Raw genomic sequence first — 22,286 nt, forward strand, 5'->3', positions numbered from 1 at the left:
TTAAAATGTAACGTTTCTGATTTTAAACTTTACCTGTTATAAGCTTTTAATCATTTAACCTTTTAACGCTTAACTGTTAAGTTTTAACATTTTTAAGTCAATGACAGTGAAATTAAGGCAACATCAAAGTTGACCTGAACTCCGAAAGTTCATCACCCATGACCTTTATTCTTCTAGTTATTCATTTTTATAGAAAAGTGTGTCATGTAGTGTAACAGAACTGAAACCACATAAGGAAGTCAGTGTGAAATATTTAACAACTCGATGCAGTTTGAAGCAAGTGGCTGTGTGCCGTAACCATGAATCAGATATCAGCACATTTGAGTACATTTGGGGAAAGTGGAACGTTGTGTATCTTTCATTGTAGGCTGAATGCGTGGTTTTCCATCCTGTTCTTATCAATTCACATTTGCAAAAATTGCATAAGTATAAGAAAAGCCTGAAATTCCTGGAAAAAATGAAATATCACACTTGGCTGAGGTGGAAAAGTTGATCAGTAAAACGAGATGCACAAAAAAAGTGATGTAAGCAAGTTTTGCAATTAATTGATGAAGTATAGATGTAAGAAGACGTGCATGTTTTTTTTCTCCTTTTTTAATTTAAGTGTTTTGGCATACTTTTCTTTACACAATCAAAAAACTGCTTTGCGCTTTGTGTACTGTTTTTTTTTTTTTCCCACCATTTTGGAAATTTGCTATAAAATTGTATAACATTTGAATGAAAACCCAGGTAAATATTGCTTTTAAATGCTTTGAGAAATTTCCTGTCTTTTTCTCAAATCATGACTCATCCATTTCAGCTGAATTTCTTATAGAATGTCTGTTATCTTTCTGCCATTTCCTTGCAGCTGTATGATGAATGTTGTATGAAGCAATGGTGACGTTAAATGGGTTGCTTGTTGCCGGGTGTGTTTCAGGATCTGGTCAACCCTGCGGTGGTGACGCTGGACCCAGACTCTTTCCTGCAGTTAGTGAAGAAGAAGAAGCATACAGAAACGTGGATGGTGGACTTCTATGCGCCGTGGTGTGGCCCGTGCCAGGCTTTGCTCCCTGAGTGGAGGAGGATGGCTCGGGTACATGATTTAAATAAATATACAGTGGATAATGAAAGTCTACACACCCCTATTAAAATTGCAGGTAACAAAAAAAGATGAATCAAGTTAAATCATAACAGATTGTTTTTCCACCTTTAATGTGATATAGCAACCAGCAAAATTCAAGTGAAAAACAAATAGAAACTTTTGGGTAAAATAAAAGAAAAAGAAAAAAAATTACAATAACCTGGTTGCATAAGTGTGCGCACCCTTTTATACTGGGGCATGTGACTGTGCTCAGAATTAACCACTCACATTCAAACTCAAGTTCAGAAGTATTTATCATACACCATACAATAAAGATCAGCTGTTTCTGTAGGATTTTCTTCACATCATCTCGGTTTCATCCGACTGCAGATGCTGTGGTCCTCAAACAGCTTACAAAGCACATACGATATCTCATTGTCAAAGCACATACGATATCTCATTGTCAAAAGGCACAAATGTATTTCAAAAACATTAGCTGTACCTGGAACACAATGAAGGCCATCATCAAGAAGTGGTGAAAATGGGACACCGTAGTGACATTATCGTGAATAGGACGTCTCTCGATGACTGATGAAAGGATAAGATGAAGAATGATCAGAGAGGCTGCCAAGAGACAGCAACATTAAAGGAGCTGTAGGCGCTTAAAGGAGCTTAAATGACGACAATCTCTCGTATTCTTCACATTTCGTGGGGAAGAATGGTGGTGGCAGCATCATGCTATGGGGCTTTTTCTTTTCAGCTGGGACTGGGGCTCTAATCAAGAGAGAGGGAATCATGGACAGCTCCGAATACCAATCTATTTTGGCACAAATCCTGCAGGTTTCCTGCACAGTAACGACCCAAAGCACAAATCCAAGTCAACAAACATACGGCTTCACAAGATCAGTCAAGACCTGTGGTTAAGGGTGTGCACACTTTTGCAAACTGGTTATTATAAGTTTCTGCTTGTGCTTTCTTTTTCTAAAATGTTTCAATTTTTTCACATGAGTATCACACTTGAAAATACACTTTGCTATATCACATTACAGACAGGAAAAGATCTGACATGATTTATCTTGGTTTCATTTTTATACATCACAAGAAAAACTGCAGGTGTGTGTAGATGTTCTATATCCACTGTATATCTAAACATATAATCCTGCTTCTATACTAACATGAAATTGGTGTTATAGACAGATTAGCCAACAGAGTAAGCATTAAAGATTAGATGTCTTATATATTTTTTTTTTTTTACTGCTATTTTCAGTTTTGTTAGAATGAAAATTTAACAAAATTTCTTTAAAGTTCTATTTTACTCTTATATTTTATTTTTTATATGCTACTTTGTAATACAGATGTGTGTTGGATCTTGATGAACATTTTTCTCAGTAGTATTCTCTCTCTCTCTCTCTCCCTCCCTCCCTCCCTCCGTGTGTGTGTGTGTGTGTGTGTGTGTGTGTGTGTAGATGCTGAGCGGAATGATTAGCGTGGGATCAGTGGATTGTCAGAAGTATCACTCATTCTGCCAGAGCGAGAGCGTGCGCGCCTACCCCGAGATCCGTCTCTACCCACAAAACAGCAACCGCCGAGACCAATACCAGTACGAGCATTCATAAACGCATCGTAACACCTTTCACACAGTGTTAAGTGAATGCACAAGTATTCTTAAAAATTATTATAACATTTCTAGAGTCCCAACAGGCTTTTAGTTTAGAGATAATTGTCAGAGCTGACAGGACAGGCGAGATGGAGGCAAACCATACCATGATGCAAATACGTCATGTCCGTTACTTCCTGACATTATCATGCCAACTTAGCAGCATTTAAGCAAACCGATATTTTGCTTTCTATAACTAAATGATGCAAAAAGAGCAAACTCACTGTCATTTTGTTAAACTTCTTATAGAGGAGCTGCTTTGTGAACCGCACATCACGAACATTCATATTGTGACAGTTTATTGTGCCACATTATCATATCAACCATTCTACCTCAAATCCCAGTACAAGGTTTTACACACTGCTTATAACACTTCATAATGAATCAAAATGTATTATAGCACTTTATCGTAACCCTTCACATAACACTGAGCCTCAGAGACCAGTATGAACATTCCTAAAAGCCTTATAACACTCTTTCATGTACCTCTGAACCTCAGAGACCAGCATGAGCATTCATAAATGCATTAAAATACTTTATTGTGCTCCTTTCAAGGACAAACGAGCTTCTGAGACCATTATGTGCATTCGTAAAAGCATTATAGCAATTGATTAGTGCCATATTTGCATAACATTCATAAATGCATTAAAATACTTCATTGTGCTCCTTTCTAGTAGCACCGTGGTTCTGAGACCAGTATGAGCATTCAGAGAAGGATTATGACATTTTATTTAGCTTTCATGTAGCACTGAACACCTGAGACAAGTACAAACGTTTAAAAAAAAACACATTTTAAAAACTTTTTTTTTTTAATGGAACACTGAACCTCAGAGACCAGTATATGCATCCGGAAATGTATAATAATATTGTTTTACACATCACCCAATCCACGAAGTTAGTGTGAGGTTGACAAACACATCATAATGCTTCATCATCATGCTGTTTCACTCAGCAACATCTCTGCAAACATCTGCCTTAACCACAGAAACTTGTGTTTGTGTACCTGAAGTTTTGCTCTGACCAACACATAGTCACAACCACATTTCTCTTTCACTCTCATGTGCCGCTTTCTTAGTACTTGTTGCCCCTGATACACTTTTTACACTATACAGCTTACCACCATAGTGGCTTCAAGAAACCCCTAATCTGCTTTTCGATTTTTTATTTTTTTATGTTATCATTAACATTAACTTTATGTTAATCATTAGTATTAACTGTTTTTTCTGTAATGCATCCTGCTAACTTTGCATAAAAAGTGGTTTAATATTGCAGCTAAAAGCAGACAGTTATGATACCCGATTAGAAGTTGTGGTACGCTTGCGAAAGTGTGTGTTAACAATATTTTTCTTTTTCTTTTTTGGTCCCACAGTAGCTATAATGGCTGGCACAGAGATGCCCACTCCCTCAAGACCTGGGCACTCAGGTGAATGTTTTAAAACTTGTGTTTTTCAGCCTCTAAAGCACCTGATTGAAGTCATCTGCTAAGTGCAAGACTGGTATCGTTGCACTCAATCTTTTTGTGAATGCAGATTGAGAGTTCAGCAAGAAGGCAAATTGTGGTGTGTTTTCTGAACTACAGTTATGTTAATAATTCTGAAGAGGTTTCAAATTTCCACCTTTAATATTTTGTGCTGTATTATCCTCAATTCCAGGTTAAAGGACGTTCGTCCCGCTCACTAATGATGCTCTGTTTTTCTCCAGCTCTCTGCCCCGTGCCTCAGTCGACTTATCACCCGAGGATTTTAAAAGGAAGGTTCTGGAAGGGAAGGAACACTGGGTGCTGGACTTTTACGCCCCGTGGTGTGGCCCGTGCCAGCATTTCGCCCCGGAGTTCGAGATCCTTGCTCGGGTACGGTCATTAAATTCTTCACCCACAGTGCTCTTTTTAACTCTTACTCAAATTCCCCTTCAGCTATTTAATCAGATAATTATAGCACAAAAGTAGCTAAGACGTAGCTCAAAGGTCAGGACTTGATGCCATCTGTTTGACTGTTTCAGTGTGAATTGAGTAGTAATGTGAACACAGCCTCATTATCAAGCCAAGCAAGATGTGTAGGAGGAGACGCTTCAGGAATGAGAAGTTCCCCACATACTGTGCAGCACTACACTTTTCTTCCCATTACCACCAGATGTTTATCAAGCTGACTGATATCTCAACCCCACAGAGGCAGTTAGATTGTGCAAGAGTGCAACATTACCTGACCTGACGGGCAGTGAACCCAGAATGACCTCTGACATTTGTAAACACAGGGACTGTCACAATATTCTGGGCATATTGAATATTGCAGTGTGTACCTGTTGAATTCTCGATTCTGATTGGCCAGAAGGTGTTGATTAATTTTCTGTAACAGCAGCTCGGACAGTAGTGCCGGCTGCAGCACAGGTTTTTTTCTACAGGGTGTCCGAGAAGTCAGGAACCAAAAGGGGTTAAACTGTGTTATTTATTTATTTACACTTCTTTACACTTATTTTTATATTTAATTTTTCCGTACGGGTGAAAAACGGTATTAACATTAGATGAAAGGGTAGAGATAATGCTTCTTGGTACTTCTTGGTACTCTCAATGGTTCCTGACTTTTCAGACGCCCTGGAGTACGTTATCGTTTCTATAGTAACAACTTATCAACTTATTTACATGGAGAAGTACGGCAGTCTCTCCACACAAGTAAGCTAATCATAAATGGATTAAAAAAAAAAAAAAAGAAAAAATGTATGATTGTTGACTCCTTTCTGTAAGGACATGTTATGTGTATTTAACATTTATGGAAGGAGTCTCCAGTGTCAGCGCTTTTAACAGTCAGCATGGGAAAACTGCCTCCTCAGGGCAGAGGGCTTTGCACTTTTTCTTGGGAACATGACAAGCTGCATTTTTTTGTCTTTATTAACTTTAAGACAAAGGGAAAAAATGCTGATGAGGGAACAACTGTTTGTACCAGCTATAATGTAAAAGATAACAGGAACTAACTTTTCTCATGGATGTTCCACAACTAAGCTGTTAAAAAGCATCACGTGTGAAAAAATTGTAATCTGAGACAAATTGCTGTCGTGTAAGAGGAATTAAACACTATGGGATGTGCTGTTAAAGGAAAATAATCAACTTCACTTCACATCTTTTTGTGTTTTAGTGCTCATCTTATGTCTTAAGGTGCTTTATGTTACACCTAATGTGAGACGTGTGTCATGTGATCAACAGATGCTGAAGGGCACAGTGAGGGCAGGAAAGGTGGACTGCCAGGTGCACTATGATATTTGTCAGCGTGCCGGCATCAGGTCCTACCCCACCGTCCGCTTTTACCCCTACCTGGGCACTACGCGGGTGACTCTTGTTCTTTTTCACCTGCATTATGACTTGCTCTTGCTCTTACACTCTTACACAAACCTACAGTCTCTTACTCATACACTCGTCTTACTCATACACACCTCTCGTACACAGCTACACCAGGGAGGAGAGTACATCAACAGCCAGAACTCCAACGTCATCGCTGACATCATCCAGCAGAGACTCCAGCAGCTCGGCAAACAGAAGAAACCCAAATTCAAGGTATAAACCTGACTTCCATCATCAGTAGCTACGTTTACATGCATCTTAATCGTCTGCTTATGATCCAACTAGTGGTTCAGTTACAAACACATTCATTTGCACACTGAAAATCAGAATACAGGTCAATCTGAAGAGAATTTCCAAATGAAAACATGGATAAAGTGTTAATTTAACAACGAAAATCTCCGTAATGTTTGAACATGTTCCTTTGTGTCACAATACACACCAGCTGACATTGTGACTACGGAAAACATCTTCCTGTAGGGAAATGAGGCGACACATTTAAAACAAACTGCTTATTGCTTCCAGACCACATGAAACGTTCACCGGATGCGTTTAAGGGACACATAAACAGCCAGGGTGGTGTAGGGTAAAACAGAACAATTCAGCATTGCAAAAGAAGTACTTGTGTAAGGTGGCCGTTTTTGAGAAGGGGTTAAGAAACATTGGAATTAATGAAGGCGAATGTAATGTGTAATGTATATCAGGTGTTTAATTTGAGGGGAAAACACCTCGTCCACCCAACTCTCAAACAGAATATAATTTATTGCAGTTCTCTGTCTGGAAGCTCTGAGCAGCACAGCTTGCTCACTCCATCACCAAAAAATGTTCTAGCCATCCAGAGTATTATATTTATATCCGAAATTATACAGAATTATATTTCCATGTGTGATTAGCACCCCCTAGTGCCCTAAAGTGATCACATTGATAAATTAATTCCATTTATTCATCTTCAGTAAGCGCTTTATCTTGGTCAGGGTCACAGCGGATCCAGAGCATATCCCAGGAGCACTGGGCAGGACGCAGGAACACACACACACATTTACACACACACCTAGGGGCAACTTATTGTAGAGAATCCACCTACCAGTATGTTTTTGGGAGGTGGGAAGAAACTGGAGAACCCAGAGGAAACCAACGTGGACACGTGGAGAACCTGCGAAACTCCACACAGGCAGTATCCCGAGCTGAGGATCGAACCAGGAACCCTGGAGGCAGCAATGCTATCCACTACACAACCACAATTATACATTTGTTATAGAATAGCAGCCTCAGAAAGAGCGAGCCTTCAGAAAATGGTCAGAAATCAGAACATGGTATTGCATACAGTTAGCATCAAATCCTACTGTATAGTTTATCTACTGTACATAAATGCAATACCGTCTCACGCTGAAGAGCGTCAGTGTGTGGGGGTGTGACATCATTAAAGAAGGACCACAGCGCAAAAATATACTCGTGTTAAGAGTACGAAAGTAAAAAAAGTTTTCATTAGCTATTAGAATGAAAAAGATGAATCCTGTTAGACCAAGTTTCAGGAGAAGTGGAGGCATGTTTATAGTTTTGCACAAGATGATGATCTGACTCCCAGCTTTTACATAAAATGCCTTAAGCAACGGTGGCTTTTTTACAACAGCAACAACAAAAAAACTCGGACTTGCAACAGTAATTTCACTGCGGATTCCTTTTTATTCTTACTCGAATAAAAAATCAGAGATAGAGATCTACTTTTTAAGGCATTACATTCAGCTGTTTTTGCTCCTGTTTTTATTTTTTCAGTGAATATCAAATGATGTGTATTGCATGACGTGCACTATATAGAGTAGAGCATTGTTTTCAGTTTAAAATGGTAAAACTGAAATATTTCATGTAACGTAATCCCCCACTGAATGCTGAATTTTAAACGGTATTATTTTTGGGAGGCATTGAGGTGCATTTTGAATTTTTTTTTTCCTCTCTATGTTTTTTCCTCTCTAGATTGTAAATCACTGAGATCTGCCTGCAGTGATTAGTGTGACTGATATGATGTGTTATTAACATGTGACAACATTAAACATTAACATTTATTTAATCTTAGATTAATCTTGTTTGTCTTTTTTTTTTCTTTCAGGATGAGCTATAAAACTCAACTTTTTTTTAAGTATCCACTGAATCTTTGGCCTGTGGCAGAATGGACTGAACTTTACACACTCCCGGGATGCTAAAAGACTTTTATTGAGCTTTACAGCACCAGAGAAAGTGTGTGAAACTATTTTTACCTCAGCGAGTGTGACAAGACTTCATTAAAAAAAACTCTATAATTCTTCTAAGCACCACCAATATAATGGTTACTGAAACAGGGCAAAGTTTTGGACCCTAATTCTGTTGACTGTATTGAGAAAATGCACCGTATAGAGTGTGTGTCACATACATGATGTTTCTCTCAGCGTCACGGCGGTAATGATGAATCCAGACAGTTTTCTTCTCTGTGTTAGGTATTGTTTTATCCCAGGTGTTGTGTTGCAGAGTGTGAGAGCATGACCATGATGTTTTTATTTAATGCTGCTTTCAGGGACGATGTCTATGTAATGAAAGATTTTGTTTCACCTGTACTTCTACTGAAGCACTGTAATCCTTCATGCAGTATGGTTTTCAGTGATTATTACATTTTGTAATATTGCCTTACTTGGGATTATCAACAGTATCTAGTCTATTCTCTTCTTGATCAAAGAATTACTGGACTGCAAAGCAATAACTGTGTCCTGTAGTGTTGGGATTGGCCATTCTGTAGTCAGGAAAATGAATAATGTATTCTCATATATTCTCTTGTCCTTTCCACGGTCATGTACTGCTGTTTTGTACAGATACATGGTGTAGAATAAAGACTTTTTTTTCTACAAATGAGATGTTCTGTGATTTATTTATTTATTTGTTTGTTTAATTTTTTTTTTTTGACCATCTCAAAGACGTAACAAATGTAAAGCTCAGCTGATTATACACTGATCAGCCATAGACAGGCGACGTGAATAACATGATTATCTCATTACAATGGCACCTGTCAAGGGGTGGGATATATTAAGCAGCAAGTGAAAAGTCAGTTCTCGAAGTTGACGTGTTGGAAGCAGGAAGAATGAGCAAGCATAAGGATCTGAGCAACTTTGACCAAATTGTGATGGCAAGACGATGGGGTCAGAACATCTCCAACACAGCAGGTCTTGTGGCGCATTCCTGTGGGTCATTCCCTGGTGGGATGGGGGGCTGTTATTACTGTTATTACTGCTGCAGCTGTGTTATTAGTCATAAAATAGATCATAGATCATTTCTGTGTAGTTGTTTGTAAATGTATTTGCAATATTAGATATGGGGCATCAGAGCACTGCACATAGCTCATAACATAACTCATAAAAGGTCATTAAATATCAGAAGCACAAAAATATTCAGGCATGTGATCCTCAGGAATACAGACTGAGACCTTTACATGTCCTCTATTATGTTTCACAACAGGACAGCTCATAGCATCTTTGTGAATTATTTTGCTTAATTTCTCAATACAAATTCTTCTACTCGCTGCTGCTGGGGGCGGCCCCACATGGATGGCCTGAAGATCATTGGGATTGCTGGGGATGGTGCCGCTTGGGGGCCGTGGAGATGGCTTGGGGATCTCATATGGTCAGTTGTGCCGTGATGACTTGGGACTGTGATTGCTGTGGTGGCTTTGGGGCTGAGGCTGCCTCAAGCACTCAGGTCTCCATCAGTGGACAGGTTCAATAAACCAGACTTCATGTGAAAACTAATGATAATGAATTTCCTGGTTACACAATTGCACTATTTGTCCATATAGCACACAGTTATAGAAAGGAATTGTTTTTAATTGCGCTATCCGTTATCACCCAGATGAGGATAGGTTTCCTTTTGAGTCTGGTTCCTCTCACGGTTTCTTCCTCATGTCGTCTCAGGGAGTTTTTGAATTGAATTCTACTCACTTTTTCAGATCAGTGAGAGCTTTCCTCACTGCATCACATGCATTGAGAAATGTTAATTTATAGCAATGCCTCAGATTCACAAAAAGATAAGGTAAAGATTGTGTACCAGAGCAATCAGTTATCTCAGACCAAATGATACCAAGGACCCATTTGTCATTTCAGACAAGTATACTTATTGGTTCCTTTCTGAGAAATACCTCTTTCTGTTCTCAGATACCTGGAGAAAATGGATGGGATCCTCTGAGTGGGTAAGCTCCTGCTCCTGCTCCAGTTTCTTCAGGAATTCTGTTTAGTATTTGAATGCTGTTATGCTGTTTAGTATTTGAACATTTTTTTTAGTTTTCTACATAAAAAATATTCTATTACAATTGATTTGCAATTTTCTATGCACCCATGAGTGGCAATATTAACACATTTAACATATAATACACCCTTAAACACAAGGGCAGATAAAGAATTTCTGGGCAGTTATCTTTTGACAATATACTTTATGTTGTGTGCTTTTTGAGTGTTTCTGTTTCTTCTAATTCTAGAGTACTTAAACTGAAACCATTTCTTCAGGTTATCAAAATATTAATATAAATAAAAACTATTGACTGGCATTATACCAAAATAGATAAAGAAATTTGGAGCTAAAGGGTTACATTTTTTAATTATTTCTTTAAATAATTAAAGATTTTTCTCTGATGTGAGACTATAAACTACATAAAGGATTAAAATTGGTTTGTCAAAAGTGTCTACCACAAGGACAAAATGTTGCCTGGCTGTGCTGACTCATATGCAACTGAGGCTGAAAAAAAAAACACATCACCATAGGTGATCCTGTGCAAAGTTGCCAGTACAACTAATAGATGATACCAAATGATACCAAGGACCCATTTGTCATTTCAGACAAGTATACTTATTGGTTCCTTTCTGAGAAATACCTCTTTCTGTTCTCAGATACCTGGAGAAAATGGATGGGATCCTCTGAGTGGGTAAGCTCCTGCTCCTGCTCCAGTTTCTTCAGGAATTCTTCAGCTCGATTCAGTTCAGCCTTCTCCTGAATTCTGATCTGTTCCATCACTTCTGAGGGCCTTTTCACCAGTCAGCTGATGAGCTCAGTAAAGATAATCTAACTGCTTCCTGTGCAGAGCTCTGTTAGGAGGCAGCATAAAGATGGAGATATACTGAAAGCATAAATATCACTGTCTTTCTTTGACCCTAAAACATTTATAGTCCACATCATGTGGGTAAAGATTCTTACGTTCCAGGCTTATCTGACTGGTTGAGAGCCATACTATGCTCTTAAATCACCTTAAGCTTGTTTACAGCCTGTTTCAGCTCCTGCAGTGTCTTCTGTTTCTCCTGGATTCTTTGCTCTCCAGCGCCATCTGAGTACAAAGAAATTATAACCTGCTAGTCTTTGTATTGAAGGACTTGTTCATCATCCATGCTCAGATTGTAACAGGACTCTGAATGACTGCTTAGGCGAGAGCATTGATGAAGCACTTACTGTAAGACTGCAAGTTACTGTTAGTCTCTGGAAAGCACACAACATAGAGTATATTGTGTTACAGTTGATACTAACACTGTCTAATATAAACTGTAAGACAAATGTGTGAGTATCAACTTGAAGAAATAATTTTACAGTTACTATTAAATATATGCATGATTATGCTGTTTAGTATTTGAACATTTTTTTTAGTTTTCTACATAAAAAAATATTCTATTACAATTGATTTGCAATTTTCTATGCACCCATGAGTGGCAATATTAACACATTTAACATATAATACACCCTTAAACACAAGGGCAGATAAAGAATTTCTGGGCAGTTATCTTTTGACAATATACTTTATGTTGTGTGCTTTTTGAGTGTTTCTGTTTCTTCTAATTCTAGAGTACTTAAACTGAAACCATTTCTTCAGGTTATTAAAATATTAATATAAATAAAAACTATTGACTGGCATTATACCAAAATAGATAAAGAAATTTGGAGCTAAAGGGTTACATTTTTAAATTATTTCTTTAAATAATTAAAGATTTTTCTCTGATGTGAGACTATAAACTATATAAAGGATTAAAATTGTTTTGTCAAAAGTGTCTACCACAAGGACAAAATGTTGCCTGGCTGTGCTGACTCATATGCAACTGAGGCTGAAAAAAAAAACACATCACCATAGGTGATCCTGTGCAAAGTTGCCAGTACAACTAATAGATATCTCACTGGTAACTCATTGCAGGTTAGAAATATGCATAAAGCAATTTTTTTTAAATATCTCTCACCTGTTTTTTGTAACAATATTTTTTTGTCAGACATTATAAAGACCATAAAGAGTATACAGTAATTGGGATTTTTCATTGCAGCCAAATAAAAAATAAACAATAATAATAATCACAATAATAAAATGATTGAAAAAGGAACAAAACCCTTAGATCTGCATGTACAAAAACAGTATTAACCTCTTGAATCGTTTATATCTTTTCACTCCTTAATAAGTCTATAAAAGAGTTACCATCAAGATTTTCTAAAAAGTCATAAAACTTTTTCCAAATGGACCAAAATATATGAAGTATGTTTTTCATAATATAAGTAATCTTTTCCAGGCAAGACATGAAGGTTTTTTAGTCCTTTGTGCTGAAACTGAAGTGGTATTATGACTTTTGTGTTCATCCGCCATACACAAATATCTTATACAGCTCTGGTCAGTTTGATTTCCAGTAGATTTCCATCAGTTTGTCATGTCAACTGCTGATCCTTTCTCGTAATTCTGTGCAAGCTTTGACCAGCTTGTGATTTGGAATTTCAAGATGTGGTTTAAGAAGAGGGCTGCACATCAGACAGGATTTGATGGCTTTTTATTTTTTGCCAATGCAGTAATCACACTCCACTTCTCCAGGTCCAGCATAATGGTGAGCAAAACAAGTTGTTTTCTTCAGTTTTTCCACCACTTCAGCCAACGTGTTGTTTCTGCATAGAACAGGCCTTGGAGAGAAATTCTCTCTGCATTCAGGGCAACTGTAGTTTCCTCTGTGATCTTATTGATTCCAGCAGACATTAATACACACCCTACAAAAATTGTTTCTCCAGTTGATAGCCATTGGATCCTACAGGAAATTAAGACTGACTGAACAGTTAAAGTCATACTCATGCTGATCAGCTGAAATGCTGGCTTCTGCTATTGTCTTGCTCTAAGTCTAAGTGATAAGTAATTTAAGCCTAGTTTTAGTTTCTATTAGGAGTGGTCTCTTGTTATTATTCTTGCTCTCTTTTCTTATCCAGTTGTAATTGGAATAGCGGGTGGGGCAAAGCAAACTACTCGATCACTGTTTAATGGAGTAAGTTCATCGCAATATTGCTTAGATGATCTACACCTGACATACATTTTGATAGTAAAGATCACACCTAAATGATATGAAGAACGATTGTGGAAATGCAGTAGTGGAACTTGGGTTTCTGAATGCTTACTATTGCTAAATAGTCAGGAGGAGATGGGGAGACGCACTGCAAAAAATATCCTAGCAAGTGAAAATATCCTGAATGTAGTAAAATGTATCTAGTACTTCCTATTATAAGATTACAATAAACCAAATAAAAGATTATTTCTAGACATTTCTACTAATTTCAAGCTTTAAATTTTCTTATTCTTTTGGCAGATAATTTGCTTCTTTTTAGAAATAAATGCTTACAATTAGCTAAATTATCTGCCTATACAATTAAAGATTAATTCAAGCTTGAAATCAGTAAATATGTTTAAAAATAGGTGTAATAATCTTGTAATAGGTTTACTATAATCTATAATAGGAAATACTAGATCAATTTTACTATACTCAAGATATTTTCACTTGCTAAGATGTCTTTTTTGCAGTTTTGTAGGTGTGGAAGCTTGGTCAAAAGAAACAAAAAGGGATGGGAATTTGTAGAAAGTTAACCAGGAGGAAGGTGGAACTTCATGATTGGGTTTTCTCTCAAACTTTGCTTAATTCCATAAAGTATTATAATGAGAAATACTGAGCTATGGATGTGCCCTTCCATGCCCTTCCATTGAGGCCATATGAACTTAGCACCCGAGTACCTGGCCCACAACAGAACACCTGCTTACATCGACTTTTCCTGAGTAAAGTTTACTCTGCGTACATGTAATAAATCACCATATGAAGCATCAATTAATGAAAAGATTATAAAATGGAATTTCAAAGACACAACTTTAAAAAGATTTTTTTTTATTATTATTGACAGGTAGTTGTCAGAGCCCAATATGTGTGACAGACATTTACTTAGAATTTTTTTTTTTTTGCTTGCATTTACTTTCCATTTTAAATGACCATTACATTGCTTTCACATTCTTTCTCCAAAGCATGATCAAATTTAATAGAAATTTTTTTAAGAGTAGTAAATTAGGCTCTCAATTTTTTCCATTAGATTATTTTTGTTCCACATTTAGATATTATTTCATTATCTTTAATTATACATTCGCTTTTTATTTACTCAGTGCATGAGCCAAACCTCCTGCAGAATTATAAGCATGACTATAATTTGATTAGCTGATATTTAACACCTAATCTCTAATGGAAAAGTTTATCATAAGGTGTAGATACGTGTGCTTTTACAACACAATGACCTTTAATATACAAAAAAAAAAAGTCATCATGTCCAAAAATCTACAATTAGAAATAATTTTACAGTTACTATTAAATACATGCATGATTATGCTGTTTAGTATTTGAACATTTTTTTTTTTGTTTTCTACATAAAAAATATTCTATTACAATTGATTTGCAATTTTCTATGCATCCATGAGTGGCAATATTAACACATTTAACATTTAATACACCCTTAAACACAAGGGCAGATAAAGAATTTCTGGGCAGTTATTTTTGTTTAATCTCTATCAAAGTGCTGATGGCTATCAAATTTTGGGTAAAGTCTGGGTAAACAAGTGACGGAGAAGGAAATAAGGAATGTGGTGTTGGTTAGGGTGTATAAATGGGTAGATGTCTACGCTGAACTGCACACAGGCATCATGGGCAAGCTTCTGGTTTGTGTTGGTGAGTTGGAACCTCAACCTGCCTTTACTTTTTTTAGCACAGCATTTTATAATAGAATTTTATGACGGAAATATCTAGAAAAATAAATGGCACAAATGTTCAAACTTTTAGCAAACTTGCTTCCAATGTTGTCATTCCTTAACGTATACACTTAGATGCACTTCGAATTATACTAACTCTGTATTTTCTCATTTAGATCAGTAGGCTTGTGTATTGCTAACAATAATGTTGCTAACAACATAGACAAATAATTCATATGTTACACAACATATAATATATGGTAGAATTGTTGTTGTGTCATATGTTGAGATGTAAAGTGTCTTCTTTTCATTTCCAGGACTGGCCCTCCTGCTGCATGTGCAGCTAGGTAAGCTTCTTGTTGAAATACTTTCCAGACTTGTCATTTTCTTTTTATATGGTTCATCCACACTGCAGAAAAAGCTTTAAAATAGTTTAAATCGGAGAGCTTTTTAAATAACTCCTTTACCCTCTTCCTTTCTCACCTAGGATCCTCCTACATCCTGTCATGTTACTTCAACAAACTGGGGACAGTACAGACCTGGAGCAGGAAAGTACTTCCCCACCAACATTGACCCATGTCTGTGTGACCATCTGATCTACGCTTTTGCTGGAATGAACAACAATGAGATTACCACCTACGAGTGGAATGACGTGAAGCTTTATGGAGAGTTCCAGGCTTTGAAGAACCAGTATGTTGATTTATTACGTTGGCTTGACAGAAATTCAGTGCAGTCATAGGTACTAGACAGGAATAGTGTGTATGTGTTTTAGGGAGAGATTGGAAATTATGGTTGCTACAAAGTGTGTTTTTTTTTGTTTTTGTTTTTTTGCCCATAGGAATACATTGAAAATGTTTTGTTGCTCCTGCTTTGATACGATTTGAGTCTTTCTTCATTCAGATATACTGAAGATAATTAAATTTTATTAGGTGCATTGTTCCATCTAATAAAAACCCCAACAACCAGCCAGACTATGATAGCGACCAATTAACACCCTAGCAACCAGCTGCGTTTCCTTAGCAACTGACTAGCTACAACCTAGCAACCAGCTGGGATCAGATTGTAACCTCCTAGCATAGCATCCAATTAACAACCAACTGGGATAGCACAGCAACCACCTAGCAACACCATAGCAACCAGAGTGGTTGATATCGCAACAACCTAGTAGTGCCCTAGCAGACAACTGGAATATGAGAGCGACCACGTAACAACATCCTAGCCACCCACTGGGTTGGCATAGCAACCATCTAGGAATACCCTAGCAATCACCTGGTATATTATAGCAACATTTTAAAGTTTTAACACTTTAACCTTTACATATTATTAAAATGTAGCCTTTTGTATGATCTTTACACACTTAATTGTTGTATGTTTTATCATTTCAGAACAACAAAATGACAAAACATTGTAATATTGTTTAACTCTTTTAGCGTGTTTAGCCAGCTCTGTCAAGCCAATATCAAAGCTCATCCATGACCTTTTGGTTTTAATTTGATATCGAACTAGGCTGGCTGATTAAGATTAATTCATCACATTTCTCCCCACAGTTGACTAAATTTTGACAAATATTAAGTAATTTCTAATGAATAAAGTTAAACCATTTTTTTTCTGTTGTGTATATATGTGTTTTGCTTAAGAGAGGAAAATTAAATGTTCTTTATGTTCTCAACAGGAACAGCAACCTGAAGACTCTTCTGGCTATCGGTGGTTGGAACTTTGGCATTGCCAAGTATGTAAAGTCTTGTGACCTGATTCAAACGGCAGCTCAGAAGGCAGCTCGGTCACTCACTCATTTGTTTGCTCAGGTTTTCCGCTATGGTGGCCACCTCTGCTACCCGTCAGACTTTCATCAACTCTGTGATTAATTTCCTGAGGCAGTATCAGTTTGATGGTCTGGACATTGACTGGGAGTATCCTGGTGCCCGTGGTAGCCCTCCTCAGGATAAACAACTCTACACCACCCTGGTTCAGGTATGCACTGGCATACTGACATAGTGTGCAAAACAGCCCACAAACATGGAGGTTTCAGTGTGAGAAGCTCTTAGGCCATAAAAAGACAGATTCATACAATTTGCAATTTGATTTATTTGAAGATTGTAGTCATTTTGCATTAGCCTCCCCCACCAACAGATAGCTCTCATCTTACCAAACTCCTGAGAGACAGGTTTTTTCCCTATTTTTCCTGTCTGTTTAGTGACTTTGCCATATCTGGTTTAATAGGAAATGATGTCTGCCTTTGTGGCTGAGGGCCAACAGACCAACCGTCCTCGTCTTTTGTTGACGGCTGCTGTCTCCGCCAGCAAGGCTACCATTGACTCCGGATACCAGATCGCCCAGATTGGCCAGTTCGTATGAAGTCCTATTAAACATTTTGACAGAGAAATAACAGATTCTCCTGTAAGCTGACCTCTATATCTCTCGCTTCCTCAGGGTCCTAGACTATTTGCATGTCATGACCTATGATTTCCATGGATCTGGGGAGCCGCAGACGGGTGAGAACAGCCCTCTGTACAGTGGACCAGCTGACCAGGGATCTAACATCTACTTCAATGTGGTACGTCTACCTTAATACCCATAACCATTAAGCCATTAAATAGTAATGTTTGATTTCTAGTGAGAGCTGATTTCCTTTTTCTACCACTTCAGGACTATGCTATGAACTACTGGAAGAGCAACGGTGCTCCTGCCGAGAAGCTGCTTGTTGGATTCCCCACCTATGGACACACCTTCATGCTGGCTAGCTCTGCCAGTACTGGTGTTGGAGCTCCCACTGCTGGACCTGGACCCGCTGGACCTTACACCAGGCAGAGTGGATTCTGGGCTTACTATGAGGTGAGGCTCAAGATAGCTTGTAATGTATTTTGACATTCTATCCTCATATTGATCTCACATTTTAATCCATTCCTCTCTTTCCAGATCTGTACCTTCCTGTCTCAAGGAGCCACTCAGGCTTGGGATGCCCCTCAGGATGTTCCATATGCCTACAACAGCCAGAATGTCTGGGCTGGCTATGACAACATGAAGAGCTTCCAGATCAAGGTATTTTCCATTCACATGGCATTAAATATCTATAGATGGGTCAATGGAAGTTTTGGAGCACACATAGTTTGGACAACACATTTCTCAGCAACTAGGGTCCACAGTGATGGCCATTATTTCAAAATCTTACAGATTGACTGGTTGAAGAACAACAACTTTGGAGGTGCTATGGTATGGACTCTGGACCTGGATGACTTCAGTGGCACCTTCTGCAACCAGGGCAAATACCCTCTGATTAACACCATCAAGAGTAGCCTGGGAACTGGCCAGGGTACATGCATGAATAATTCCTGATAATGCACCTCCTGTAACCTACACAGGAAGACTGGCTTTCATTAAAAATGTTAAAGTGACTGTATTATTCATCACTCTTAGTTGTATTCAATATTTTATTGAATCAAATGAACAAATATCTCACTGCAATATTGGGCTGTTTGTTCATTTAACTCAAACTGTTTTTGGCAGACAGTCTCCTTTGAAGCCCCCAACACAGCACTGATAGACACTTAGAGAAGCCTGTGCATGTCTGGTGTTTATGGCAGCTTCAAGTACACTGTGTTTTAACATGTTGTTTTGAGCCATGCCCAGATGCACAGCTTCAGTGGGAGTGAATGGAGCGTGGACAGGTGCATTTTGTGCAGAAAAAAAACATCTGAACATATATTGGACAGTGCACTCTTCGTTTGTCCTGCCTCTGGATGCACAGCTTCTCCTTATGAGAGAAGGGGCGAACCTTGTAATTAACTGCCTTTCACAGAAATGGGAATGAACATGACATACATCTCATACTTAACCATATAGGCACCAGCCAGAATCCCCTGGAGTTGTAGCAGTGGTGTAACGTACACATTGTAAATAAACCATAAGTATAAAGTTCTGTTTGATAATTGCTACAATGCCAATGTTGACCTGATTTTTGATGCTCAAACTTATGAGGGGAGACTGCAAGCACCCAAGATTTTAATTCAAAATTCAGCGAGCAAAAAAGGTCCTTTTAGTTGTCTTGGTACAGTAAAAAGTAATCGCCCGTGTTTATTATTAATCTTAGATTATGTGGAGCATCCACCACACAAATTCCTGAGCTGTTACATGAATATAAACCTGTCATTTATGTTAAATATGTAATATACAGTACTGTGCAAAAGTCTTAGGCACCCTATTTTTTTTAGTACAAACTTTGTTATAGATTTTTATTTTATGACTTCTACATTATTGATTCCGTACAAAAACATTTTAGATTCCAAACATTAGTTTTCCAGCACAAAATTAAATGTTACAGAAAAATGTTTGTATGTCAGTAAAGAAAGCAGCAGATTACATAAGAGACACTTTTCAGACAAAAAAACACAATGAAGGCTGCTGGGTTTCGCTGCAAAAATAAGAAGCGAGTCGACAGTCAAAGTCTCCAGAAGAACTGTGGCTGCTTCTGCAAGATGCTCAGTAACACTTACAGCTCATTTCCTTATAAAACTGCACTAATTGTACCTGAGACTACTATTTTTTTTTTTAAAGCGAAGGATCGTCACACCAAATATTGACTTTATTTCATTTATTACTGTTTACTGCTCTTTATAGTATTTTTTTAATGTAGAAACATTTAATTTCATTATTTGTAAAGGCATCTTTGCTCTACAGCATTTCTTTGCATGTGCCTAAGACTTTTGCACAGTACTGTATAATATGTGTATATATACACACACATCTCCTGTATATCTCCTATTTAAATAACCACCAGAAGCCACTGCCTTAAACACTCTTAACTCCTAAACCTTAACCTCAAACACAAGACTCTAGTGGGGTCCTCGAGTGGGCGCCCTCTAGTGGACAAACAGGGTATAGACACGATCAGTCCTTGCACCTATCTTTCACCTAACAGCAAAAAAAAGAAAATAAAAATAAAATAAAAACTGCAACTATAAATCTAGTCCATCTAAGTACCTACAGGTGAGTTTGGAAAACAGCTAATTTTCTACTTGACATTGCCCTTAAACAGCTTTATGATAAGCACAGCACACTTCCACTTTTTTTTTTTTTTTTGCAGCAACTGCAAAACTGACTAAAACACCTATGACTCAACTTCATATATGAGGGTTAACTGGGACATGTTATATCCATATGACATGTAAATAGTGTTAGATAGCTGGTTTCATGCAGCTGCGCCTGAAATCACTGCTTGTTCTGGAGTCATATGATAGTGTCATGAATCAGATGCAGATTTATTTGTATGTTGCTCCATTCCCTCAAATCTGTTCTCTTTTCTACACAACCTGATGAATAACGGTTAGCATGTATATCCCTGTAGGATCCAAAAACGTTACAACACTGAACTCTTCACTAGCAATCCATATTCATTTTCCTTATCTGACTCTAAATAATATTAAACCACATATCAGGTTTAACTCAGAACATCAGTGCTGTACAACTTCCCTTTCTTATGTTTCCTTCCACTGTAACTTGCTGCTGTTTTTTTTTCTTTCAACGTCCCTGATTGCCAGTGAGCAACTTTTTTAAAGATAAAATGTCAGCCATTGGCAGGCACTTCTTTGATACATACACCCACCCAACCTCCTATACACACCACAAAACTGTTTCATTTTCTGGCTGCACCAACACTGTTGTTTCTAAATGCTGACGCATCAAAAGTAGAGAACTACTTGTCTCAATTTTGCCATTCTTATCAAAAACACTTGTGCTGTCTACAGCCAAGCAGCATTTTTTTCCACTCACCGAATGACCTACTGGATCCTAGCCAGTCTAACTTGAAGCACACTCCACTCCGCCAAGACTGCCTTTTCTCTGTCAACACCCTGCAATCTGCAAGATCTGACCGTTCTGAGTTCTTATACTGCTAGATATATCTGTAGCATTTGATATGGCGAAGTCAGGTGTTGACTGATGGATCTCAATGGTCTGTGCATCTCCTCTCCTCTTCCCAGTGTACACAACCTCCTTGGGTCATCCAGTCTCTTCCTATTCCACTTCTATGCTGATGAAACTCACATCTTGCTGTCCTTCCCTCTAAAGAATGCCTTTGTCTGTGCAAGCATTTGCCTTACAGAGATCTCAACCTGCATGAAGACAGAGTATTTTGTCATTCCTTGTCAATCAAATCCATCAGTTTCTCCTGACAACTTTCTGTTGGCTAGATTTCCAGCTTGCCATATTAAACCACAGCAGATAATCAAAATCAGTACATCTTGTTGGGTTATTAGTTAGACAGAAATAACTACTTCATAATGGCAGAGTGCTAATTCCTCAGGTCAACACTGAGTGGTCCACTTACATCTAAATGCTAAGGAACAGTTAAGTACCGATAATTTACCCACAGCACTGTTATATCAGTCGTTCTCAAAGTGTGGGGTCCAAGGATCCAGAAGGGTCTGTAAAGCTTTGTTTGTTTTGTGTTACAGTGGTGAAAATCACAACTTACCATTATTAAAGTTATTATACTGATTGCATCTGAGAACCCCTGAGCTATGTCACGTGGACTTATGTCTACTCCACAGCCAAGTCTTAAAATTTACTCTTGCTCTACTAATCTTTGATAGTTACACTGGTTGGAAGGCAGGTATGGTCTGGTCAGATGTTTGCCATTTAGTAGTGAATGAGTAAGCACACTTTTAAAAAGCAGAACTTTCACTTTTATTGAGTCATGTCAAAAAGCATTTCCATGATTTCAGTTCAACACATAAAATATCAGCTTTTCTTTGTAAGCACTGACTAACGCAGCTGATTCTTTATTAGAAACAGATTTTTGTTTCTGAAAAGTTTCTAGTTCTCCCCTGTTTTTTTAGTTGTTTCTGCTGCAACTGAGACTATTTCATGACCTTTGTGTTCATGCACTGAACACAAGTGACATACACATCTTTGGCCATTCAACACAAGATGCTTGTTGGTTTGTCATGTTGAATGCAGATCCTTTCATGTAATTCTCTGATTTCTTTTTACGGCTGGATGTTCAAGATGAGGTTTAAGAGTAGTTTCAGAAAGAGTAACATGAGACAGGACTTTTTGTTTTCTTTTAGTGCAATAATCACACTCCACATCTCTAGATCCAGCATCAGGTTGGGCAGAAGAAGCTGTTTCCTTAGGGCTTCTCTCTACATTGAGGGCAGCTGTAGATCCCTCTTGAGTCCGGCATCCATTAATACACACCATACAGAAACCGTGCCCACAGTTGATAGTCACTGGATCCTTC

The 22,286-nt window shown here is 37.9% G+C and overlaps 1 protein-coding gene and 1 pseudogene across 2 annotated transcripts in view; both read left to right on the top strand.

Annotated features, from left to right (window-relative positions):
* The window catches only part of dnajc10 (DnaJ (Hsp40) homolog, subfamily C, member 10), a 37,530-nt gene extending 28,613 nt beyond the window's left edge, over positions 1 to 8,917 (top strand). The window contains exons 17-23 of one of the 2 annotated variants that reach the window (XM_026912957.3): positions 917 to 1,072; positions 2,527 to 2,660; positions 4,078 to 4,140; positions 4,419 to 4,566; positions 5,911 to 6,033; positions 6,151 to 6,258; positions 8,147 to 8,917. In XM_026912957.3, coding sequence (XP_026768758.1) covers positions 917 to 1,072; positions 2,527 to 2,660; positions 4,078 to 4,140; positions 4,419 to 4,566; positions 5,911 to 6,033; positions 6,151 to 6,258; positions 8,147 to 8,158 — 744 coding nt within the window. In that variant the 3' untranslated portion in view covers positions 8,159 to 8,917. The remainder of the gene's footprint in view (positions 1 to 916; positions 1,073 to 2,526; positions 2,661 to 4,077; positions 4,141 to 4,418; positions 4,567 to 5,910; positions 6,034 to 6,150; positions 6,259 to 8,146) is intronic. The other variant, XM_026912958.3, reaches the window with a different exon arrangement.
* A 782-nt stretch (positions 8,918 to 9,699) lies between these two features.
* Positions 9,700 to 18,382, top strand: LOC113526061 (acidic mammalian chitinase-like; annotated as a pseudogene).
* Positions 18,383 to 22,286: the final 3,904 nt, after the last annotated feature.

Source organism: Pangasianodon hypophthalmus, chromosome 5 (genome assembly GCF_027358585.1).
Source record: "Pangasianodon hypophthalmus isolate fPanHyp1 chromosome 5, fPanHyp1.pri, whole genome shotgun sequence".
In the NCBI taxonomy this organism is placed as follows: domain Eukaryota; kingdom Metazoa; phylum Chordata; class Actinopteri; order Siluriformes; family Pangasiidae; genus Pangasianodon; species Pangasianodon hypophthalmus.